Below are 18,422 nucleotides of genomic sequence, written 5' to 3' on the forward strand. Positions count from 1 at the left end.
GTCTGCTCCAGATAAGGAATTCTAGATGTAGAAAAGCCCTTTCAATGATGGATGATGGAATAACAAGTCACCCACTGCAGCCAATCTCCATGGTTTTCTTAGCGGGATCCTCAGTTCTCTATAAAGAAATGCCTATTTGCAGAGTTAGAGATCTGGTTCCTAGAGAGAGCTAATGATGGTACAGCTGGAGTACCTTGAGGCAGGAAAAAAGGTTCATAGTAAAGTGGTACCTCCGTATTCAACTGCTTTGAAACTCATCAATTTGGTATCAACACAATTTTGATAAGAAATATTTTGTCCCAGTACTTGTCATTTGTTCAGTACTCAATGCACAAACTAGAACCTGTCAGTGTCGGTTGCCTTGCTACCCTTTCCAGTCCAAAGGGTGATGCTTTAGTCATGCGATAACGCTTGCCCTGAGTACATCCCCTTGCAGTCTTAGCTTCTCTGATCATTTTGTGTATGTTTGTGCATTTTTTTCTTATTAGTGCAGGTAAAGTGAAGTTTTAATCTAATCTAAGTATTTGTTAATTTTTAGGTTTATTTCCCATGTAAAGTTATGATATACAACCCTTTCTTTTTGCATATTGCCTTAAAATATGCATTGTCTTTTGTATGGGAATGCATTAAATTTACATACATTATTCCTTATGGGAAAATTTGTTTAGTACTCATCATTTTTGATACTCATTGCACCTCCCAATTAATGACAAATACCAAGATACCACTGTAGTTCTACTTACTATTTAATTTACCTGGCCTCCCATCTCACAGAAGTGATTCAGGGCAGTTTACAAAATTAAAAACTAACCAACCTCCCACCCTCTCAAACATAAACCTTCCCTCCCCCATATCCAATGATAAACTATTAACTCCCAATAATAACCAAGCTTATCTTCCCCCAAGTCATATGCCTGGAGGAGTGGACAGATTTCTTTCAAAAGCCTTACCTACTGTAATGAGTGGGAGCAGCAAGCCACTATCACTTACCCTTCTCCACTACAGGGAAAGATGTACCATTATCATTTACAATTACTTAAACACATTCAGTTCATACGATCAAGAATATTTTTTAAAAAAGACAATGCCACTCTTTATTTTTAAACTTTAATTGTAGAAAAATGATTCAGTTAAAATGCATATAAGGCATTTAACATTTTGAGGAGGTTATACAGGTGTGTTAAATAATAGTACATTATCTTTAATGTAGTATCCTATGGATTCACAGTGGCTTTAACATGAGTATGCAGTTTTTTAAGTTCTCAAAACTTAGCTTCTTGCAGAGTCCTTTTTATCGCTCAGCTGATAGGGAGAAAATAAAAGTTTTTTTAAAAAAAAGATTTTTGTGCAGAACAAAATACAGAAATATATACTTATAAAAGTCTATGTAAATTCTTAGCCATCCAGGTCATAATTATCCCAAAGGTGCTTTTTCACGAGGCAACTGGACTTTTTTTTTCTTCTTTGAAAACGTTTCACTTCTCATCCAAGAACTTCTTCAGCTCTGATGGTGGGGAATGGAAGGATTTATACTCCTTGCAGACAGCTGATCATTTTGCATTCTTTTAGAGCAGGTATGACAAACTACCGGCCCACAGGCCAATTGCGTCACGCTGAAACCGTGCCTATCCCATTGCCTGCAATGGGGAAAAAGTCATGATACATCACGTGATGTCGCAAGTTTGACATGCCTGTTTTAGAGAGTGGTTGAGACCACCTGGAAGTTTATCTGTGTCATCAGGGTCACCTGAATAATGCAAATGGGTGTCGAGCTTTCTTGGAACTGCTGAAAGGACTGTGTTGTAGACTGGAAATAAATGATGTTGTAGTACAAATGGGTGTGGACCTCTCTCAACAGAGGGGGAGGGATACAACATCATTTATCTCCAGTCTACAACACAATCCTTTCAGCAGTTCCAAGAAAGTTCCACACCCTTTTGCATTATTCAGGTGACCCTGATGACACCGATAAACCTCCAGTGGTCTCAATCACTCTCTAAAAGAATGCAAATGACCAGCTATCTGCAAGGAGTATAAATCCTTCCATTCCCCACCATCCAGTCAGAGCTGAAAAAGCTTCTTAGATGAGAAGCCATTTCAAAGAAAAACAAAAAAATCCAGTTGCCTCGTGAAGAAATACCTTTGGGATATAGTTATGAAAGCTGTGGACAGAATTGTAAACCTGCAGCACTGGTAAATAAATAGCAGCTGCAGGGACCAGATATAGTTGGAAACTGAGGACCACATAGAAGCGGGGATTTTTTTTTTCCTCTTAAAGAAGCAAACATGATTCAGTACATTGGAGTGGGTAGGAAAATTTACAGATGGAAAGTGATAAGAGGATCAAAACTTAATTAAGGAAATTAAGGAAAAATAATACCATGGCATTTTAAAACTTACTTCCTTTTATTTTTCTTTCTATTGTGTTTTGAAGGTTTTTTGGCATGCAGTTCTTTGAAAGTTATCTCTTCTTCTACTTCAATGTCCATTTTGTGATTATCAAAGTCTAATTTAAAAGAAGAGAAGAAATTGTTCAAGTTGTCATCTCTCCTCAAAAACCATATGCTCGTTATCATATATCAATATCTGGCTGTAGCTAAAGGAGAGGAACCCTTTGCAATAATACAATGATGTTTGAAATTATAATAGAATTGATAGCTTCTATCTTCATTCTGCCAGTCACCCTTTTTCCAAGACATATTCATTAAACATTAACAAATGAAGTAAAACTAGCACTTCTAAATGGCTTCATTCAGGAATGAGTGGTTTTCATTGTACAAAAGGGTAATCCTCGACTTACCACTGCTTGTTTAGTGAAATTATGACAGAGTTGAACAAAGTGACTTACAAAGCCTGCCCAAGGTTATGGATGCTGCAGTGCCCCACAGTCACTTTAAGAAAACATGGGTGTTTGGCAATTCGTTCAGCCTTATGACCAACAGCAAGGACTCTGCAGTGGCCCCCCAGTTTATCTCCCCCTCCTCCAATCCCACTGAGTCCACACAGGCCTTGGGCCTGTTTTCCTGCTTCGCTGGGTCCCATACCCTCCTCTCCATTCACCCACTTCATCATGGATTAGTCACTTACTACTTACTCCCCCACATGGCCTACCACATAATGGAGGCTGCATCCCGAAAGCAGGTGCCATTCTGGAAGTGTCTACAATTCATTCCAAAATGGTGCCCAGTTCCAGAATGGTGCCACATGGCCTCCACTGTATAAGGGAGGCTGTCAGGTGAATTGACATCTCCCCTTCCCGAATACAATTTCTGGTCTCCATATGACAGTATAGTGGAGGCTGCATAGTATTGTTTCAGAACTGTCACAATTCATAGCGGCCAAAATGGCATCCAAGTCTGGAATAGCACCATGCAGTCTCCACTATCAAGGAAGGCCACACAGCAGAATGGCTGCTTCCCTAAGATCTACAGAAAAAGTTAATGGCTGATCCATGATGGATTTCCACTGATAGGTTAATACAAGAAATGGAAAAACTGTATGACTGACCAAAACGTTTAATCAAAAATAGTGTAAAACAAGACCACTATATTAATATATACCAGACACAAAAAAACATAATACTTAACAAGTTTGTTTAGGGTAATCAATAAAAGAAAACGTTTCTACTTGAACAAATTTAATATTATACGGTAGGACTTTTCAGAAGAACAATGCTCACAAAACAACCATCCTCAAAGCACTTAGGCAGATACAAGTGCTGGATTTATGTTGCTGTTTGAAAATCTTTCTCAAATTGTCTGTGCATGCACAGGTAGCACTTCCATTAGGACTGCAAGCACAGATGTGCACATGCCATTTAAAACAAAAAACATACCTTCTTCCCTTGTATAGGATTCCATTTTCTCCAGCAACTTTATGGCGTTGTCTAAATTAGAATTCAGACTGGTAGCCAACTCAGAAATGATTTTCTTAGCTAAAGTACAAATCAGTGCAACAAATTAAAACAATGGGAATAACAAGAATATTAAAATGTGACATATATAGCAAAGATGAAGAATGGCTTTTCAGATATTATTAAGATAGTGAGCTCAGATCCAAGAGATCTAGGTTCCATTTTAATTTGTCACTGACATTTACTATGGGTAATCCTCGACTTACGGCCACAATTGGAACCAGAATTTCCATTGCAAAGCAAGGCAATTGTTAAGTGAGTTGTGCCCAATTTTATGACTTTTTTTGCCACAATTGTTAAGCAAATCGCTGCAGTTGTTAAGCAAATCGCTGAAGATAAATGAATTAAGTGGTCATTAAATGAATTCAGCTTCTTCCCCTCCCAATAGATTTTGCTTGTCAGAAGTGGCTGGGAAAGTCATAAATAGGGATCACATGATTGTGGGACACTGCAACCATTGCAAATACTATCAAGTTTCCTAATTTTGATCATGTGACTATGGGGATCTGTAACAATCATAAATGCAAAGCCAAATTGTAAGTCACTTTTTTCAGTGCTATTGTAACTTTGAGCAATTGCTAAACAAATGGTTGTAAGTCAAGGATTAGCTGTAGTTGACTTTGAGCCAGTCACTATCTTTCACTACAATTTACTTACAAGGTTGTTGTTGTGGAAACCAAAAGTGGGAACCCCTTTATAACTACTCTGAACTCCTAAAAGAAGTGGCATATAAATGTAATATAATAATAGTATTAAAATTTTAATATATAGGAACTCCTTCCTAAATGACAATTCGTTTGGCAACTGTTTGAAATTACAAGAAAAGGGGCTTACAAACAATGCCCAAAATTACAGCGGAAGTAGCACCTCTGAGATCACAAAATTACAATCTGGGTGCTTGACAATTCCCAAGTGCCCCACAATCATCACCCTTTGCCATCTTCTCTTCTGGCTTCCCCAGAAAGTCAATGAGGAAGTTAGCAAGGAAGGTTGCAAGTCTCTGCCGCCTGGCTGGTTCCTGGGGACTGGCTGAAAAAAGTCACTCATTTCAAATCTCTACAACAACTGATATACATGGGAACACCATGATTGGGGTGGTGGAAGTCAATTAGTATGGAAAGAAAAATCTATCTACATATGGTGGTGGTTTACCTACAGCTAAATAGCCATCTGACTTGAAACTCCAGTTACTGGAATGGGTGAAAATGAGTTTCCCTATAACTGTCAGAATATTTATATCCCTTAATGCCGAAGGATTTTAAATTGCAATTTTTTTATTTCTTAATCTGAAAGAAAAAAATTTTTGCTGAGAGAAATAGAAACAATTAAAATGCTTACCATCAGCCCATGCTTTTCTCTTGTAGATATCTTCCACAGTATCAGAAATCTTCTTAATAATACTTTGGATTTTCCTTTGTACTACTTCTGAATGTTCCTTGGATGCAAAGTCACCTCTGATGCAGGCTTTGTCTCTGATCATTTCCACTATATTCATCCCTCTACATATTGATGGTTCCATCTCATTTTTGAAAAAATCATAGTATCTCCAATACAATTTTTCTTTATTTTTATGCTCATCCAAGATAACATGGTTTTCAAAAGTTGTTCCAGTAGCAACTTTTTGATTTATTTCCATCATCTCCTCCCTATCAGTTTCTGTTGGAGATACTATCTCTTTGGATTCTTCTGTATGTTCTACCAGAGAAACAAAGTTTGCAGGATTTGAGGGAAATTTGACTCCACAAAGATCACATTGTGTTGAGTCAATATCTGCTCTTTTAAAGATCCCTAATACCATTTCCAAGGAGTCTGGCTTTGGACGTGGAATCCTTTTCCATCTAACACAACAACGCACAAACAGGAAAAGGGATTGTAACCTTTTCTTGGCAGAAGTTTTCTGATGCCGTTTTGATGCTATAATGGCTAATGGGTCTTCTGTGTCTTCAACATCAATGTCTTTATTAAGATCAATTTCTAAATCTTCAAAATAATCTGCCTGCCTGTGATATGCAAATCTGTCCAAGTCAGCAACTTCATAATAGATGCCTTTGACTCCTTTAGAATCCCACCTCCAAGAACAATCAGCTAAAAATTCTTTGTCTCGGCAAAACAGCAGCTCCTTGAGTCCTTCAACAACTTCTTTAACCTCAGATGCTTCAATCATGAAATCCACCATCTTGAACAATCTTTCAGGTATTTCAGATGGGTACTGTTTTTTCATTTCTGCAAGGTATTCCTTGATAGAAGGAAATTGCTCAGCTAATGCATCTTTATGCTTCCTACCAAGCACTTGATCAGCATTTATTAACATCACCAAGCAAAGCACCACTGTTCGCTCTGCTTCCCCTGACATGATGAAATCAGGATTACAAAAAGCATCCCTGAGAACATTGAAATTTTCATGTTCATATCCACACAAAACATTGGCTATATACATGAGGTGAAATTTAAATTTCCATATAGCTTGCTTTGGATTCTCTGGCTTATATTCTTGTATAACAGAAAATACGTCTTTTTGTTGAACTCCCCTTGTAAATAAAAAGTCCCAGTAGTGAAACAGGGCAATGTAGCTCCTGGGCAGACAAAGAGTCATGTTTTCACAGAGACGCATGAGAGTGGCACAACCAAAAACAAATTGAAATTCCAGCAAAGTCACTGTATTACCTATGCTTGGAATCAAAGGATGAATGCATTTCTTCACCAAGACATTCATGAAACGGTAAAACAGCCATTTACATTGCTCAGGATTTCTATGAATGTAGAGCTGATCCATTGAATTCTGCAGCAGTCGAATGAAACACAAGTGGGTGCTTACAGCATTTTCTGTGTATCTGTCAGTCATCAACATACCAAATTTGCCTTCTATTCCTTTGAATTTCTTTTTCCCGCTGCCTTCTAATTCTTTGCTATAGTCATCTTCTTCTTTACAAAGAAGGCTCTCAAACTCTGCAGGATAACTAGACGTCAAAGCAAAGACTTGCATTACTCTTAGCCACAGATCGGTGGATTCTCTTCTATTTCTGACAGTTTCATTTTTAAACTCAAACCTGATGTATTCTCTCAGCACTATATTGCAAGAATTAGTAATTCCATAATTCAGGATTTCTTTACAGTCCAACGGATTCTCAGAAACCATTCCCAAATGAAAGCATTTAGGAAACAGAGTATTAATGAGAGACCTGCACAATGCATATTTATCAGCTGTCAGCAGTTCATTGATGCCATTGGAATTGTGAAACAAATGTTTTGAGAACAATTGCTCTGCTTCTAGCAACAGCCCATTGATTGAAGCCAAGTGCATTTTACATTGAAATACAGATTTTAATTCATCATGTGCCAAAACTTTATGAAAATCTTTACAGGTTTTATCCTTGCACTGCAAGCCTGCAATGAATTTCATGCAAATTCCGGGAAAACTCAGTTCAAATAAATAGCGAATAATGGCAATTAGCCTATTTAATAAATGCTGATTCAGCACACTTTTTACTTCTTTCAAGCTAAGCTTGAACTGGTCACTTTGTTTATTTTCTGTTACTGTATTGTCTTCAGGCAAAAGTTCTAGAATACATCCTGCTTCTTTAGGGAAGACTTGCCAAAAATTTCCATCTATTGGCATAATCCCAAAATATTCGAAACATGATTTCACCATTTCTCTTTCTGCATTATTGCCTGCTTTTTGGAAAGCTTTGACCAGCTTCAGAATTGCCTCAGTCCCACAAACAGTCATCTGCAAGATGGCTCCATTTTCTGCTACACACTTTGTGGCTTGAAACAAAGCTTCTACAGCCCCAGCACAGTGATTCACATGTAAAAACATATCAAAGGCTACCTTCAATTTAGCAAAGTCTTTTGTTATAACACCCATCAAATAGGTGGCCTCGGCACTTCCCAATTTCTGGTTTGTTTGCTCAAACAGTTCTAAAGCATCACTCAAAATGGCTTTTACATCTGCAAGCTTAATAAAGCCTGCTACACTAAGGCGGGCTGCACCAAGTAAACAGGATGCTTGGAAGTCCATTTGATTAGTAAGTTTTGCTGCTTCCAAGAAAAAACCATGCTGTTTCATAAGTTTTGCAGCTTCCTCATCTCTGCCTTCTGCTTTCAACAGATCAGCTGCTTTCTCAATATGTTTGTGTGCTTTCAAGAATGCAAGCTGGTCTTCCGCATCCAGGTGAGAGAGCATCTCCATCATTTTACTGGTTTTATTTGTTCGAGAGTATTTTGCAGCAGCTTCCAAATAAAACTGGTCTGCTGTGTATGACAGTTTGAAATCTGCCCAATTTCCTTTTTGTAATATTTCTTCATATCTGAAAGAGATTAACATTATTCATGAAGGTCAGTCACAAAACTGAACTAATTACACAAATTTTAGCACAACTGGGAAAGAGAGAGAAGAAATAACATAGTTTCACATATTAAAAAGCAGCTCATTTTAAAAGAGTTGCATTATGTACATGCCTTGAAGTGTTAATGGTTCTCTATGTATTGAATAATGTCATGAGTGGAACTTCGGAAAAAAGGGTATAAGAAAGAAAAGAAATAAAGGAAACGTTGCAAAGGAAAAAATATGAATCCTGTATGAAAAGTAACAAAAGACAAACATGCTTGTTTAAATGATGAAGTGAAGAAGGCCATGGATGAGAATGAAATGCATGTAAGAGAATGGTTGCTGTAAAAAATGAGAATGAGAAAAAGATACTATACGATATGTAAAAAGAAAAAACAATTTAAAACCATGTAGTCCAAAAAAGACATGGAACAGCTAAGGTGAAAAGGGGAAGATAAAATGATTTTTATGAAAATTAGATAGACAGATAGACAGATAGACAGACAGAAACACAGAGAAAAGGACTGTGCAAGGGGTCTCCAGTAGAATGCACAGAATTAAAAATAAAAATTATTTGAAAAGAACTGAAGTAAATAAATACTGGAAATTATATTTTAGAAAACAGTATGTTAATAAATTTGTGACTATGTTTGGCATATCTTAAAGAGTGAGATTGATAATAAGCAACATGTGTGAAATGATATGAAATTCATGTTAGGTACAAATGGGTGCAAACCAGATTTCTGCTCTTTATCCAGTCATTCAGGAATGAACAAATGTGATAAAATTAGCTGTATGCCAATTGATGTGGAGAAAGCATATAATAAAATGAATAGGCTTCAATTATAGAATGTTTTATATAAATATGGAATTGAAATTAAGAGCTGAAGTGAAAACAAACACTCTATGATGGAAATTAATAAAGGAGAGGAGCAACCTAGAACTAAGGAGAAACTTCCTGACAATTAGAACAATTAACCAGTGGAACAACCTGCCTCCAGAAGCGGTGAATGCTCCAACACTGGAAGTTTTTAAGAAGAGACTAGATAGCCATTTGTCCGAAATGGTGTAGAGTTTCCTGCCTGAGCAAGGGGTTGGACTCAATGACCTCCACGGTCCCATCCATCTTTATTATTATTATTATTATTATTATTATTATTATTATTATTATTATTATTATTATTATTATTATTATTATTATTATTAATAATAAATGAAACTACACCTGAAGTTTTACAGGCCAAATATAGCAGTCCTAATTTTGAACCCAAGAATTTCAGAACTACACACTTTTCAAAAAGTGGAAATATATGCTGCAGTTAACTAGTTTGCACAAATACAGACCTTTCAACAGATTTTGCTGCCTCTTCATACCGTTCTTCACAGCAACACATTTTAAGTGCTAGATCAAACTCCTGAATCTGTTCAAAACATCTGGATGCATCCTTGTAGCACTGGCATCTCTTATACAAATATGCTGCCTGTTTTATCTGTATGATAATAATGTATGTTTTAGGTATACGGAATTGTTAGCAATAAAAAATGAACTAGGTTTACTATTATGAAGCAGAGAAAAAATAATAATTAAACATTTAGAGGAACACTCTTCCTGAATAAGAAGTGTCATGGCTTGTTTGTGCTGTTCTTATGATTGTTTACCACCCATTAAAAAAATCAAACCTCTCTCTCCTGTTCTTAGCACACTTCCCCTCAAATCTGACCTGGAGAATTTGGAATCCTGAAGAGCAGATTTAAAGGCAGAAAGTAAGAAACAAAACAGTGGTTCTGTTACAATGAACCAAAATGCATTTTCTTTTCACTAGATATAAAAATATACCTGCCTTCATTTATTGGTCTGGATTTCTTATTATCTTCTAAGAGAACAGTCAAGAAATATAAATCCTATCTGGGCATCCAACTCCTAATTTTTAATTCAGAAATCAGAGGAGCATTTGCATTTACCTTTCCACATTTTTCATAAATTTTTGCACACAGCTGGTATTCTTTTGCATGAAACAGGCATTTGAGTGCCAAATTTGGCTCAAAACATTCCAGGTAGGTTTTAGCCAGATTTAGGTATTCCATTTGCTTCTCTCTATTAATGAAAACCAAAATAAACATTTTAAAATTAGAGTGCCAACCAACGAATGAATTCATTTTATTCCCTCAGTGAGATTTAATTCCTTGGTTGAAATAAAGAGGCCCTTATAGTTCATTTTCACATTGGTTAAGAATGTACTTTGCCTCCAATCCTATGGCTAGTTGGATAAATCAGATATAGGATCTCTTTTCTTACCAACAGGTATCATCTTCAGAAATGAAAAATTCCTGAAATATCAGAAAACGAAGAAAGAGGTTGAATATCTTTAACTTCTACCTGTAATCCTCAGCCACGAAGGCAGTGGATGTATTGCCTTTGATAAACAGGAAAGATGAAAAGAGGAAAAAACCCTATTCCTTGAGATCAGATACTACATATCAATAAAACAGACAATAACAAGCTGTGTGATGGGCTTATTTTTATTTCATTAAACCATTTATGTGCAGTGTTTTATTATCTATTTGAACTGTACTGATATACGTCAAACCCCACCAATCATCCCAATTTTCACATCTTCATGACTTTACCCTCAATATTATCTGGCAGCTCATGGAAATCCTATGTCTCACATTACTTATGTCCACTACCTAATCTCAAAGATATAATATTGCAAAAACTTTTGCTGTTCAATGCTAGTCTGCGTTCCCACAAGATTTCCATTCTGCAGTTAAAGGTTTTTGCTGTCTCAAGAATTCTGTCATCTAGCAAACAGAAATCTCTGCTCTGTTCTGTCCCTTTTATCTATCTACTTAGAGCCAACATTACTTATTTTATTCATGAGAGAAGGGAACATTTAAAACTCTTTTGTCTTAAGTGAAAATAGGCTATATGAAACTCCAGTGATGAATAGACTGGCAGTAAAAGTCTGACGAGGGAAAGAGACAGTAAGGAAGATGCTGAATAAATAAATATATGTGATTTTTGAGGAATAATCAATACACTTCTTATAAATCCAGTATTGCACAAAGACACACACACCCCCTTAACAAATTAGGTAAGACTTCATATAAAACTCTGCAACATTTTTTCTTTTTTAAAAAACACTTACTTCGGGTTGATTTTCTTTGACTGAACTGTAAGCACAGTATCATGTGCCAAAGCCAGTTTCTCTTTCTCGTGTGCTCCTCCCTGTTGATAGCATTTTGCAGCAACCTGAAATTAAAATAGCAATATAAAGATATAACAAATTTCAATCTTCTGATGTAGCTCAAGCAGCTATGAAGTAGCATCTTTCTAAGAAACCTGTACATTCCCACATCCATTTTCCTTCTATATATATCTCCTGGACAAACTCTACCACCCAATGATTTGTGCGAATGAACCTAGTTGACCAGTTTATTTACTAAGGAGGAAAATTCATCTGTTCTGATTCTCTCACTAGACCACTAACATTAGATACTATATTTCTGGAGAGAAAATAATCAGTCTCCACTGCTTACATAGCGGAGTAATGACAAAAATCTTGCTCATTGAGAAATCAGGATATGCCTTGGAAAAGTGGGGAATCTCTTAGGAATATGTGATGCTTGCCAAGAAAGAAGCAAATAATGGAGACTGATGATAAGACGAGCAACTTGTAAGGGAGTTCAAACTATGAGATGGTTAATTGCTGTATTTTAATATAAATTCTCTAAACTTGAATATATAGAGTTCCATCCATGATGGATGAATGGGCAGAAAGACATATAGATACAGATGATGAATTATTAATATTGTCTAAATAAACTAAATATAAAGGCAATAGTCTGTAATCCTTTTCAAAAATATTTCCCAAAGAGCTTCTTCAACAGTTCAACACTTCTAACGGTTTTAATCACTTCTAACGGTTTTAATAATTAAAAAGAGTGATTAACCTTCAAGGTGATTCAACTCCTGGTGGTTTCTTGGATATATTTTTCTTGGCAAGACAATGGAAATGATTTGGTATTGCTTCCTTCTGTATCCCATGGATACAGGGAAATATTCAGTATTTAAATCAATTTCTTTTGTGCTTGCAAGGAGCTGAATCATATCTTTCAATTTGTTTTTTCTTAAGCTACAGTATATATATCATTTATGCCAGTGAGATTTGGAAGGTGCCAGCAAGTATTAACAAGAGATCTGATGTCTTCCAACAAAGATGCCTTCACCGAATCTTAAAGATTCCCTGTTTTGACCATGCTGTTAACAAAGAAGTGCTCCAAAGGAGTTTCTCCTGTAAATTATACAACACTATCATATGCAAAAGACTCCAACTTGCAGATAATATTCTCTGCATGGTGAACAATTGAATCCCCAAAATGGCAATGAGATGGACCCACTGACCCCCGATGGCAAAAAAACCAAGAGGACACCCTCGAAATATATGGTGAAAAACGTTCATGGAAGTTTCAAAGACTCTAACCATCATTATTGAGTTTATGTATTTAAAAAGGTCTGAATTCAACTTAGTGTTATTCCTTTCAATTCACTGAAAGTCTTTTAAAGACGCCTCTGAATTTACCTTCCAACACTGATGTCTAGCATAATATTCTCCTTGTGCAATCCATTCTTCTGGAGTTGATGTTTTAACAAACATACTATCCTCAAATTCTAAAAAGAAAGGTACAGATAGAAGAATTGTTTAAACATGAGGAAAAGAATTAATGAGTTTACTCTGTATGTACTAATTGTATATATACTAACTGTATATACTACTCTGTATATACTATCTGGCGTATTTCAGTTAAATTAGATATCCCTCAACCTTGACTACATAAAGAATAGAAGCCTGAAAATGGCTCCAGCACGGAGACAAATCCTCTGTGTCCTGGTGACCGACCCAGATTGGATCCTACAACATTGTCCTGGGACACATATATTCACCTTCATTCGTAATAGAAATCTCAACTTGGATGAGGAATACTTTTATTTATATTCTTAACTTTAATCCTTAATCCATAAACTGGGTATAAGAGAGGGTTCCAAGAATTTATCTTCTGTGAATATATTCATATTATATTATAACAAAGAAGGTCTTCTACTAAAAATGCTGCCTAGTCTTCATCTGATTAATTGTTTTCCAAAAATGAATTCTGCAGCTCTTAAGATTTGATTTTGGAAAAGGTTTAAATATCAATTATTTTGGCACTGAAAATGTTAATTGTTGTATGTCCTTTGCCTCAGGTTGTGGAATTCAAGGCAAGAATATGGGTCTTTACAGTTTTCATTTATACATATATGTCTTATACAAATCATATGCATATGGAGTTGTGGAGGCCATCACCCTGCTCCCCCCTCCTACTGACACCAACTCACACCGATGTCCTCCCTGCTCCCAATGCCCTGGCCCCCCACTGCTAATGCCATGGGCTGGACAGAACAGCTGGGGCCAGATGTGGCCCATAGGCCATAAAATGCCCACGTCTGCTGTGGGTCTTCACTGCAAATCTGGTTTTCAAAAGGTTTTGAAGCGAGAATGGCAATAAGAGGCAAACATTAAGACCTCTCCAACATGAAAAACAGCCCCAAATCATGCTACATTTTTTTTTTTACTTTTTGTGGACTTCATGAAATATCAGGCATTTTATTTGTAAATTTTGATGGTGTGTTCATTCTCAGAGCTTGGGGGAATTGCAAGAGACTACAGGCCTAGCTTCACCCTTCCTTAATCAGTGCTTCCTAACAGACGTTTGGGATTCCTCCTCATTTGGGATGCAGTTAGTGAGGTTGGTTTCAAAGTTTTCTTGTAAATGCACAAAAACCTAACATAAAACTGAAATTATTAAGTTAAATTCTTTGAAAATCATTAGACTAACCTTAACTTAGGATAAATACAATTTTGAGCTAAGTTTGACTCTTGATGACTTCCCAGTACTTTTTTCAGATTGCTTTTCTTCAACTTTGCAATCTATCCAACAATCTGGAATTCCTGAATAACTGCCTGTTCAAGTATTAAGTGAGACCAAGACTGCTTAGCCTCTGAGATTAATCACAACTAACTAGAAGTTTTCACTTACTGAGTCAGCCATCGGCAAAGAAATAAGTGAACTGACCTTCAGTGTGACACATTTAAATACAATTGACAAGAGTGATTGCATATTTTTGGCAAAAACAAAGTATATTTCAAGGACAAGCTAGTGCAGAGTTTTGTGAAACAGTTATATAGAACTTACTTTTATTTTCATCCTTTTTGACAACCTGAACAAATTCTCGTTTGATAAAATATTGAAATGCAGGGGCCCGCCTATCACAGTTTTCATCAAAAATCCACAGATTTACTCTGGCTCTTGTGATAGCAGTATACAACTGCTTTAGCTCTCCATTAAGCATCTAGAAAAAGAATGATTCCAGTTCAAGGATTAATTCTCTGTGGGGGCACTTTAAGATGGGCACCGCAATGTTTTAAGCTTTAAGCAACAAGAAATTACGTGTGTTATGTGTGTTTATGACACAATTTTCAATGCAAGGAACAAATATCAGCTAAATTCTAATATATTATCAAAATACTATTTCACTGTACTTATCTTTACTCATCAGTTACCATTATATAAACTGCAAAACAGAGGATGTAAACAGGAATTATTTCCACACAAAAGTTTGACTTTTGTTTGACTCATACTAAGGACTGTTCCATTATGCCATTATTTTCATGCCAGTTGATAGTAAGAGCATTGTTGACTTTAAAAGTTGGCAATGTATTTTCTCTTTTGCTCTGTTTACATCCCTTTCTTTTATATATCAGGTTATTTTATACTATAACCTAAGAATACAATGAACATTTTCTTAAAGAACAAACTAAAACATCCTAGATAAACAAATAAATAAAATAATACTTTATATTCATCTTCTTGACTATTCAGAGACTCTCCTTAGAATCTTTTTTTGCATTCCTGTGTTTCATTCAGAGTTCAGTCACAACAGATTTCAGCTTTATATATTTATTCTTTAATTTCAATGAATTAACTCAACCCCATCCCTAAAATTGAAGATTAACTATTTGAACCCTAACTATAAGTTGATTTGATATACAAAAGATACCAATTTAAAAAATGGATGTGCACTGCAAGGGGCATTACAAGTAATCTTTAACTTATAACCGTGGTGGCAAACCTATGGCATGCGTGCCAGAGGCGGCACGAGGAGCTGTCTCTGGTGGCACGGGAGCCGTTGCTGGGCCGAGCTGCTCCCTCCTCCTCTCTGCGCATGTGCAGCTTTCCACAGAGCTGCACATGCACAGCTCTCCGCACATGTGCAGTCTTGGAATAGGCAAGAGGCTATAAAGGGAGCAACTTTCGGTGGAAGCAGGCACGGAAAGCGAGGCAGCAGCCCTATGTGTGTCCCCATGCACGAGCGTGCCCCTGCCCTGCCAGGCAAGCAGAGCCGCAACATCTTCGGCAGAAGAGCACAGGCGGGCAGCGGAAGGCACGAGGAGCCCCAATCCCAGCACAGCCCCTCCTCGGAAGAGCTGCTGGGCTCAGCAGCCTCCCCCATGCCCCCCTATCCACTGAGCAAGATGTCTTCCTGCCCACTGCCCCACCCGCCAGAGTAACATCAAGTTGGCCACGCCCACCATGGCCACGCCTACCTAGTCTACCATTTCCACCATAGCCACGCCCACCCAGCACCCGGCGATACATAAGTGGGATTTGGGTTGTAGTTTAGGCACTCGGTCTCTAAAAGGTTTGCCACCACTGACTTATAACCATTCAAAATTACACCAGTGTTGAAAAAAGTTATTTTTTACAATTACTGTTAACAAATCAGCAGCATGATATGATTATATTTGATTTCTGTTTCCTGCACAAAATACATTTGCATTTGCTTCTGTTACATTTCAAACTGTTATTTTCAACCAATTTCTCCAAATTATGGTCATTTTAATTTTTACTTCTATCTTTCAGGGTAATTAGCTATTCTATCCAATTTTATATCAGTTGCAGAACTGATAAGCAGCTTCCTCTACTTCTCCATCCAAATAATTAATAAATACATACTGAACAATAAAATACTGTTTAACATGTCTCTTCCATCTGATGAGGAATCATCTGATGATAAATATTGAGTACATTTTTAACTAGCTAATCCATACAATTATGCTTACACCTAGTCCAGGGGTAAGCAACCTTGGCTCTTTTATGACTCGTGGACTTCAACTCCCAGAATTCCTGAGCCAGCACAGCTGGCTCAGGAATTCTGGGAATTGAAGTCCACGAGTCATAAAAGAGCCAAGCTTGCCTACCCCTGACCAAGTCCATACTTTACTTTGTGTATCAGCATGATATGGAATATTCTGAACATTTAGATGTTTTATCTGACAATCACCTTATACATTTCTGGATTTAGAACTGAATGTCTTCTTTTTGCAACAACATCTTTCTCCAAGGGTACTTCGATTATTGGCTTGGTTTCTTGATCAGGCAAATCAGTGTGAGGTATAAAAGAAGAAATTACTTTCCATTCTTTGTAAGCCTAAAAATATAAGGAGTATTTTTTTAAAAAAATTAAACAATGATGGCACAACTGCTCACAAATGTTTGGAACAAATTAATTTTAGAAAGGATCCCAAACAATTGAAAGATAGCTATTCTATTAAAACCATTTAATAAATAGAAATTAATCAGCAATATTTTTCTATTTCTATTTCTTCTATGCCACTAGTTTTGAAGAGATGTATAAACTATTTAATTTCTTTCCAAATGTAGATAATGTTGTCTAGTCTCTGTAGCAGAACACCCTTAAAAAGATCTATTGTATATGATTATTAAAATTCACCCACTGATTCTGACATAATTTTTACATAATAAAATGAAGAACATACTACAAGGGATTAAAGTTGAAAGAACCATTTATTGATTATTAATATTTTTAAAACTATCATTGGAATAGTATGCTTTCTGTATTTTGATCTAGTGCATTTTGCTCTAGTAGTTAAGGCACCAGGCTAGAAACCAGGAGATTGTGAGTTCTAATCCCACTTTAGGCATGAAAACTGGCTGGATGGTTAAGGCCAATCAGCTCAACACACCTCAGAAAGTCATTGTGGGGAAAATAAGAGGATGAAGGAACAGTCTTCTGCTTTGAGTTATTTATAAAAAATATAAAATCAGGATAAAAAAGTTTAAATAAAGTCTTTTTTGTCCTCTGGTAGAAAGATTGTGAAGGCTATAGCTCCAGGTGTTCTTAGAGGAGATCCTTTCTACATCTTTCACAGTCTGAGTTTAAACTTAGATTTGGTATAGACATAGCCCTCTTCTCCTGATGGGCAATCTGTACTTAGACAAACAAAGAATGTGCTTTCCTGTTAACCTTCTAGATGTTTTGATACCACAGATCACAGTATCTTGATGAAGCGTTTTGGGAATTAGAAGTTAGAAACACTGCTTTTCAATAATTCTTTCTGAGTTTTACCAGATATAGTTTCAGAAGACAATTCCAGTTTTTCAGAATTACCCTAAAGATTTTTGTAATATTGTATCCTGTCTTCCAGGTTATTTAATGTTTATATGAAACTTTTGAGAACGATCACTCGTGATTTGGAGATAGTTGCCAAATGCTAGTGAAACTCAATACTTGGTAGTAAAAGATTATATGAGGAACAACGAACTAAAACTGAATCTGGTTGCAGGTAATATTGCTGCGGCCATTTGTCCGAAATAGTGTAGGGTTTCCTGCCTGAGCAGGGGGTTGGACTCAATGATCTCCAAGGTCCCTTCCAACTTTATTACTATTATTACTATTACTATTACTAGTAGTAGTAGTAGTAGTAGTAGTAGTAGTAGTAGTAGTAGTAGTAGTATTAAAAGGATGGACTTGAGGATAAAGATAATATTACTGTTTTGTATAGAGCTACAAACTCCTAAAAAGCAGAGTTGACAATCTGGAGTTTTATGTAACCACACTTACAACGTACTTTGGTGTGAAGGACTTTTATCATCTTTGACTATAAAACCAATTACATTCCTTTCTGAAGAACATATGCATTAATAATAATAATAATAATAATAATAATAATAATAATAATAATAATAATAATAATAATAATAATAATAATAATAATAATAATAATAATAATAATAAAGTTGGAAGGGACCTTGGAGGTCATCTAGTCCAACCCCCTGCTC

The 18,422-nt window shown here is 36.3% G+C and overlaps 1 protein-coding gene across 1 annotated transcript in view; it reads right to left on the reverse strand.

Annotated features, from left to right (window-relative positions):
• Window positions 1-1,125: 1,125 nt before the first annotated feature.
• The window catches only part of TRANK1 (tetratricopeptide repeat and ankyrin repeat containing 1), a 54,916-nt gene continuing 37,619 nt past the window's right edge, over window positions 1,126-18,422 (reverse strand). The window contains exons 16-25 of the mRNA XM_029283291.1: window positions 16,624-16,770; window positions 14,475-14,631; window positions 12,824-12,912; window positions 11,390-11,493; window positions 10,203-10,335; window positions 9,585-9,730; window positions 5,252-8,220; window positions 3,836-3,934; window positions 2,401-2,506; window positions 1,126-1,302 (exon numbers count right to left, since the gene is read on the reverse strand). Coding sequence (XP_029139124.1) covers window positions 1,299-1,302; window positions 2,401-2,506; window positions 3,836-3,934; window positions 5,252-8,220; window positions 9,585-9,730; window positions 10,203-10,335; window positions 11,390-11,493; window positions 12,824-12,912; window positions 14,475-14,631; window positions 16,624-16,770 — 3,954 coding nt within the window. The 3' untranslated portion in view covers window positions 1,126-1,298. The remainder of the gene's footprint in view (window positions 1,303-2,400; window positions 2,507-3,835; window positions 3,935-5,251; window positions 8,221-9,584; window positions 9,731-10,202; window positions 10,336-11,389; window positions 11,494-12,823; window positions 12,913-14,474; window positions 14,632-16,623; window positions 16,771-18,422) is intronic.

Source organism: Protobothrops mucrosquamatus, unplaced genomic scaffold (genome assembly GCF_001527695.2).
Source record: "Protobothrops mucrosquamatus isolate PMUCROS unplaced genomic scaffold, P.Mucros_1.0 scaffold48, whole genome shotgun sequence".
Taxonomy (NCBI): Eukaryota; Metazoa; Chordata; class Lepidosauria; order Squamata; family Viperidae; genus Protobothrops; species Protobothrops mucrosquamatus.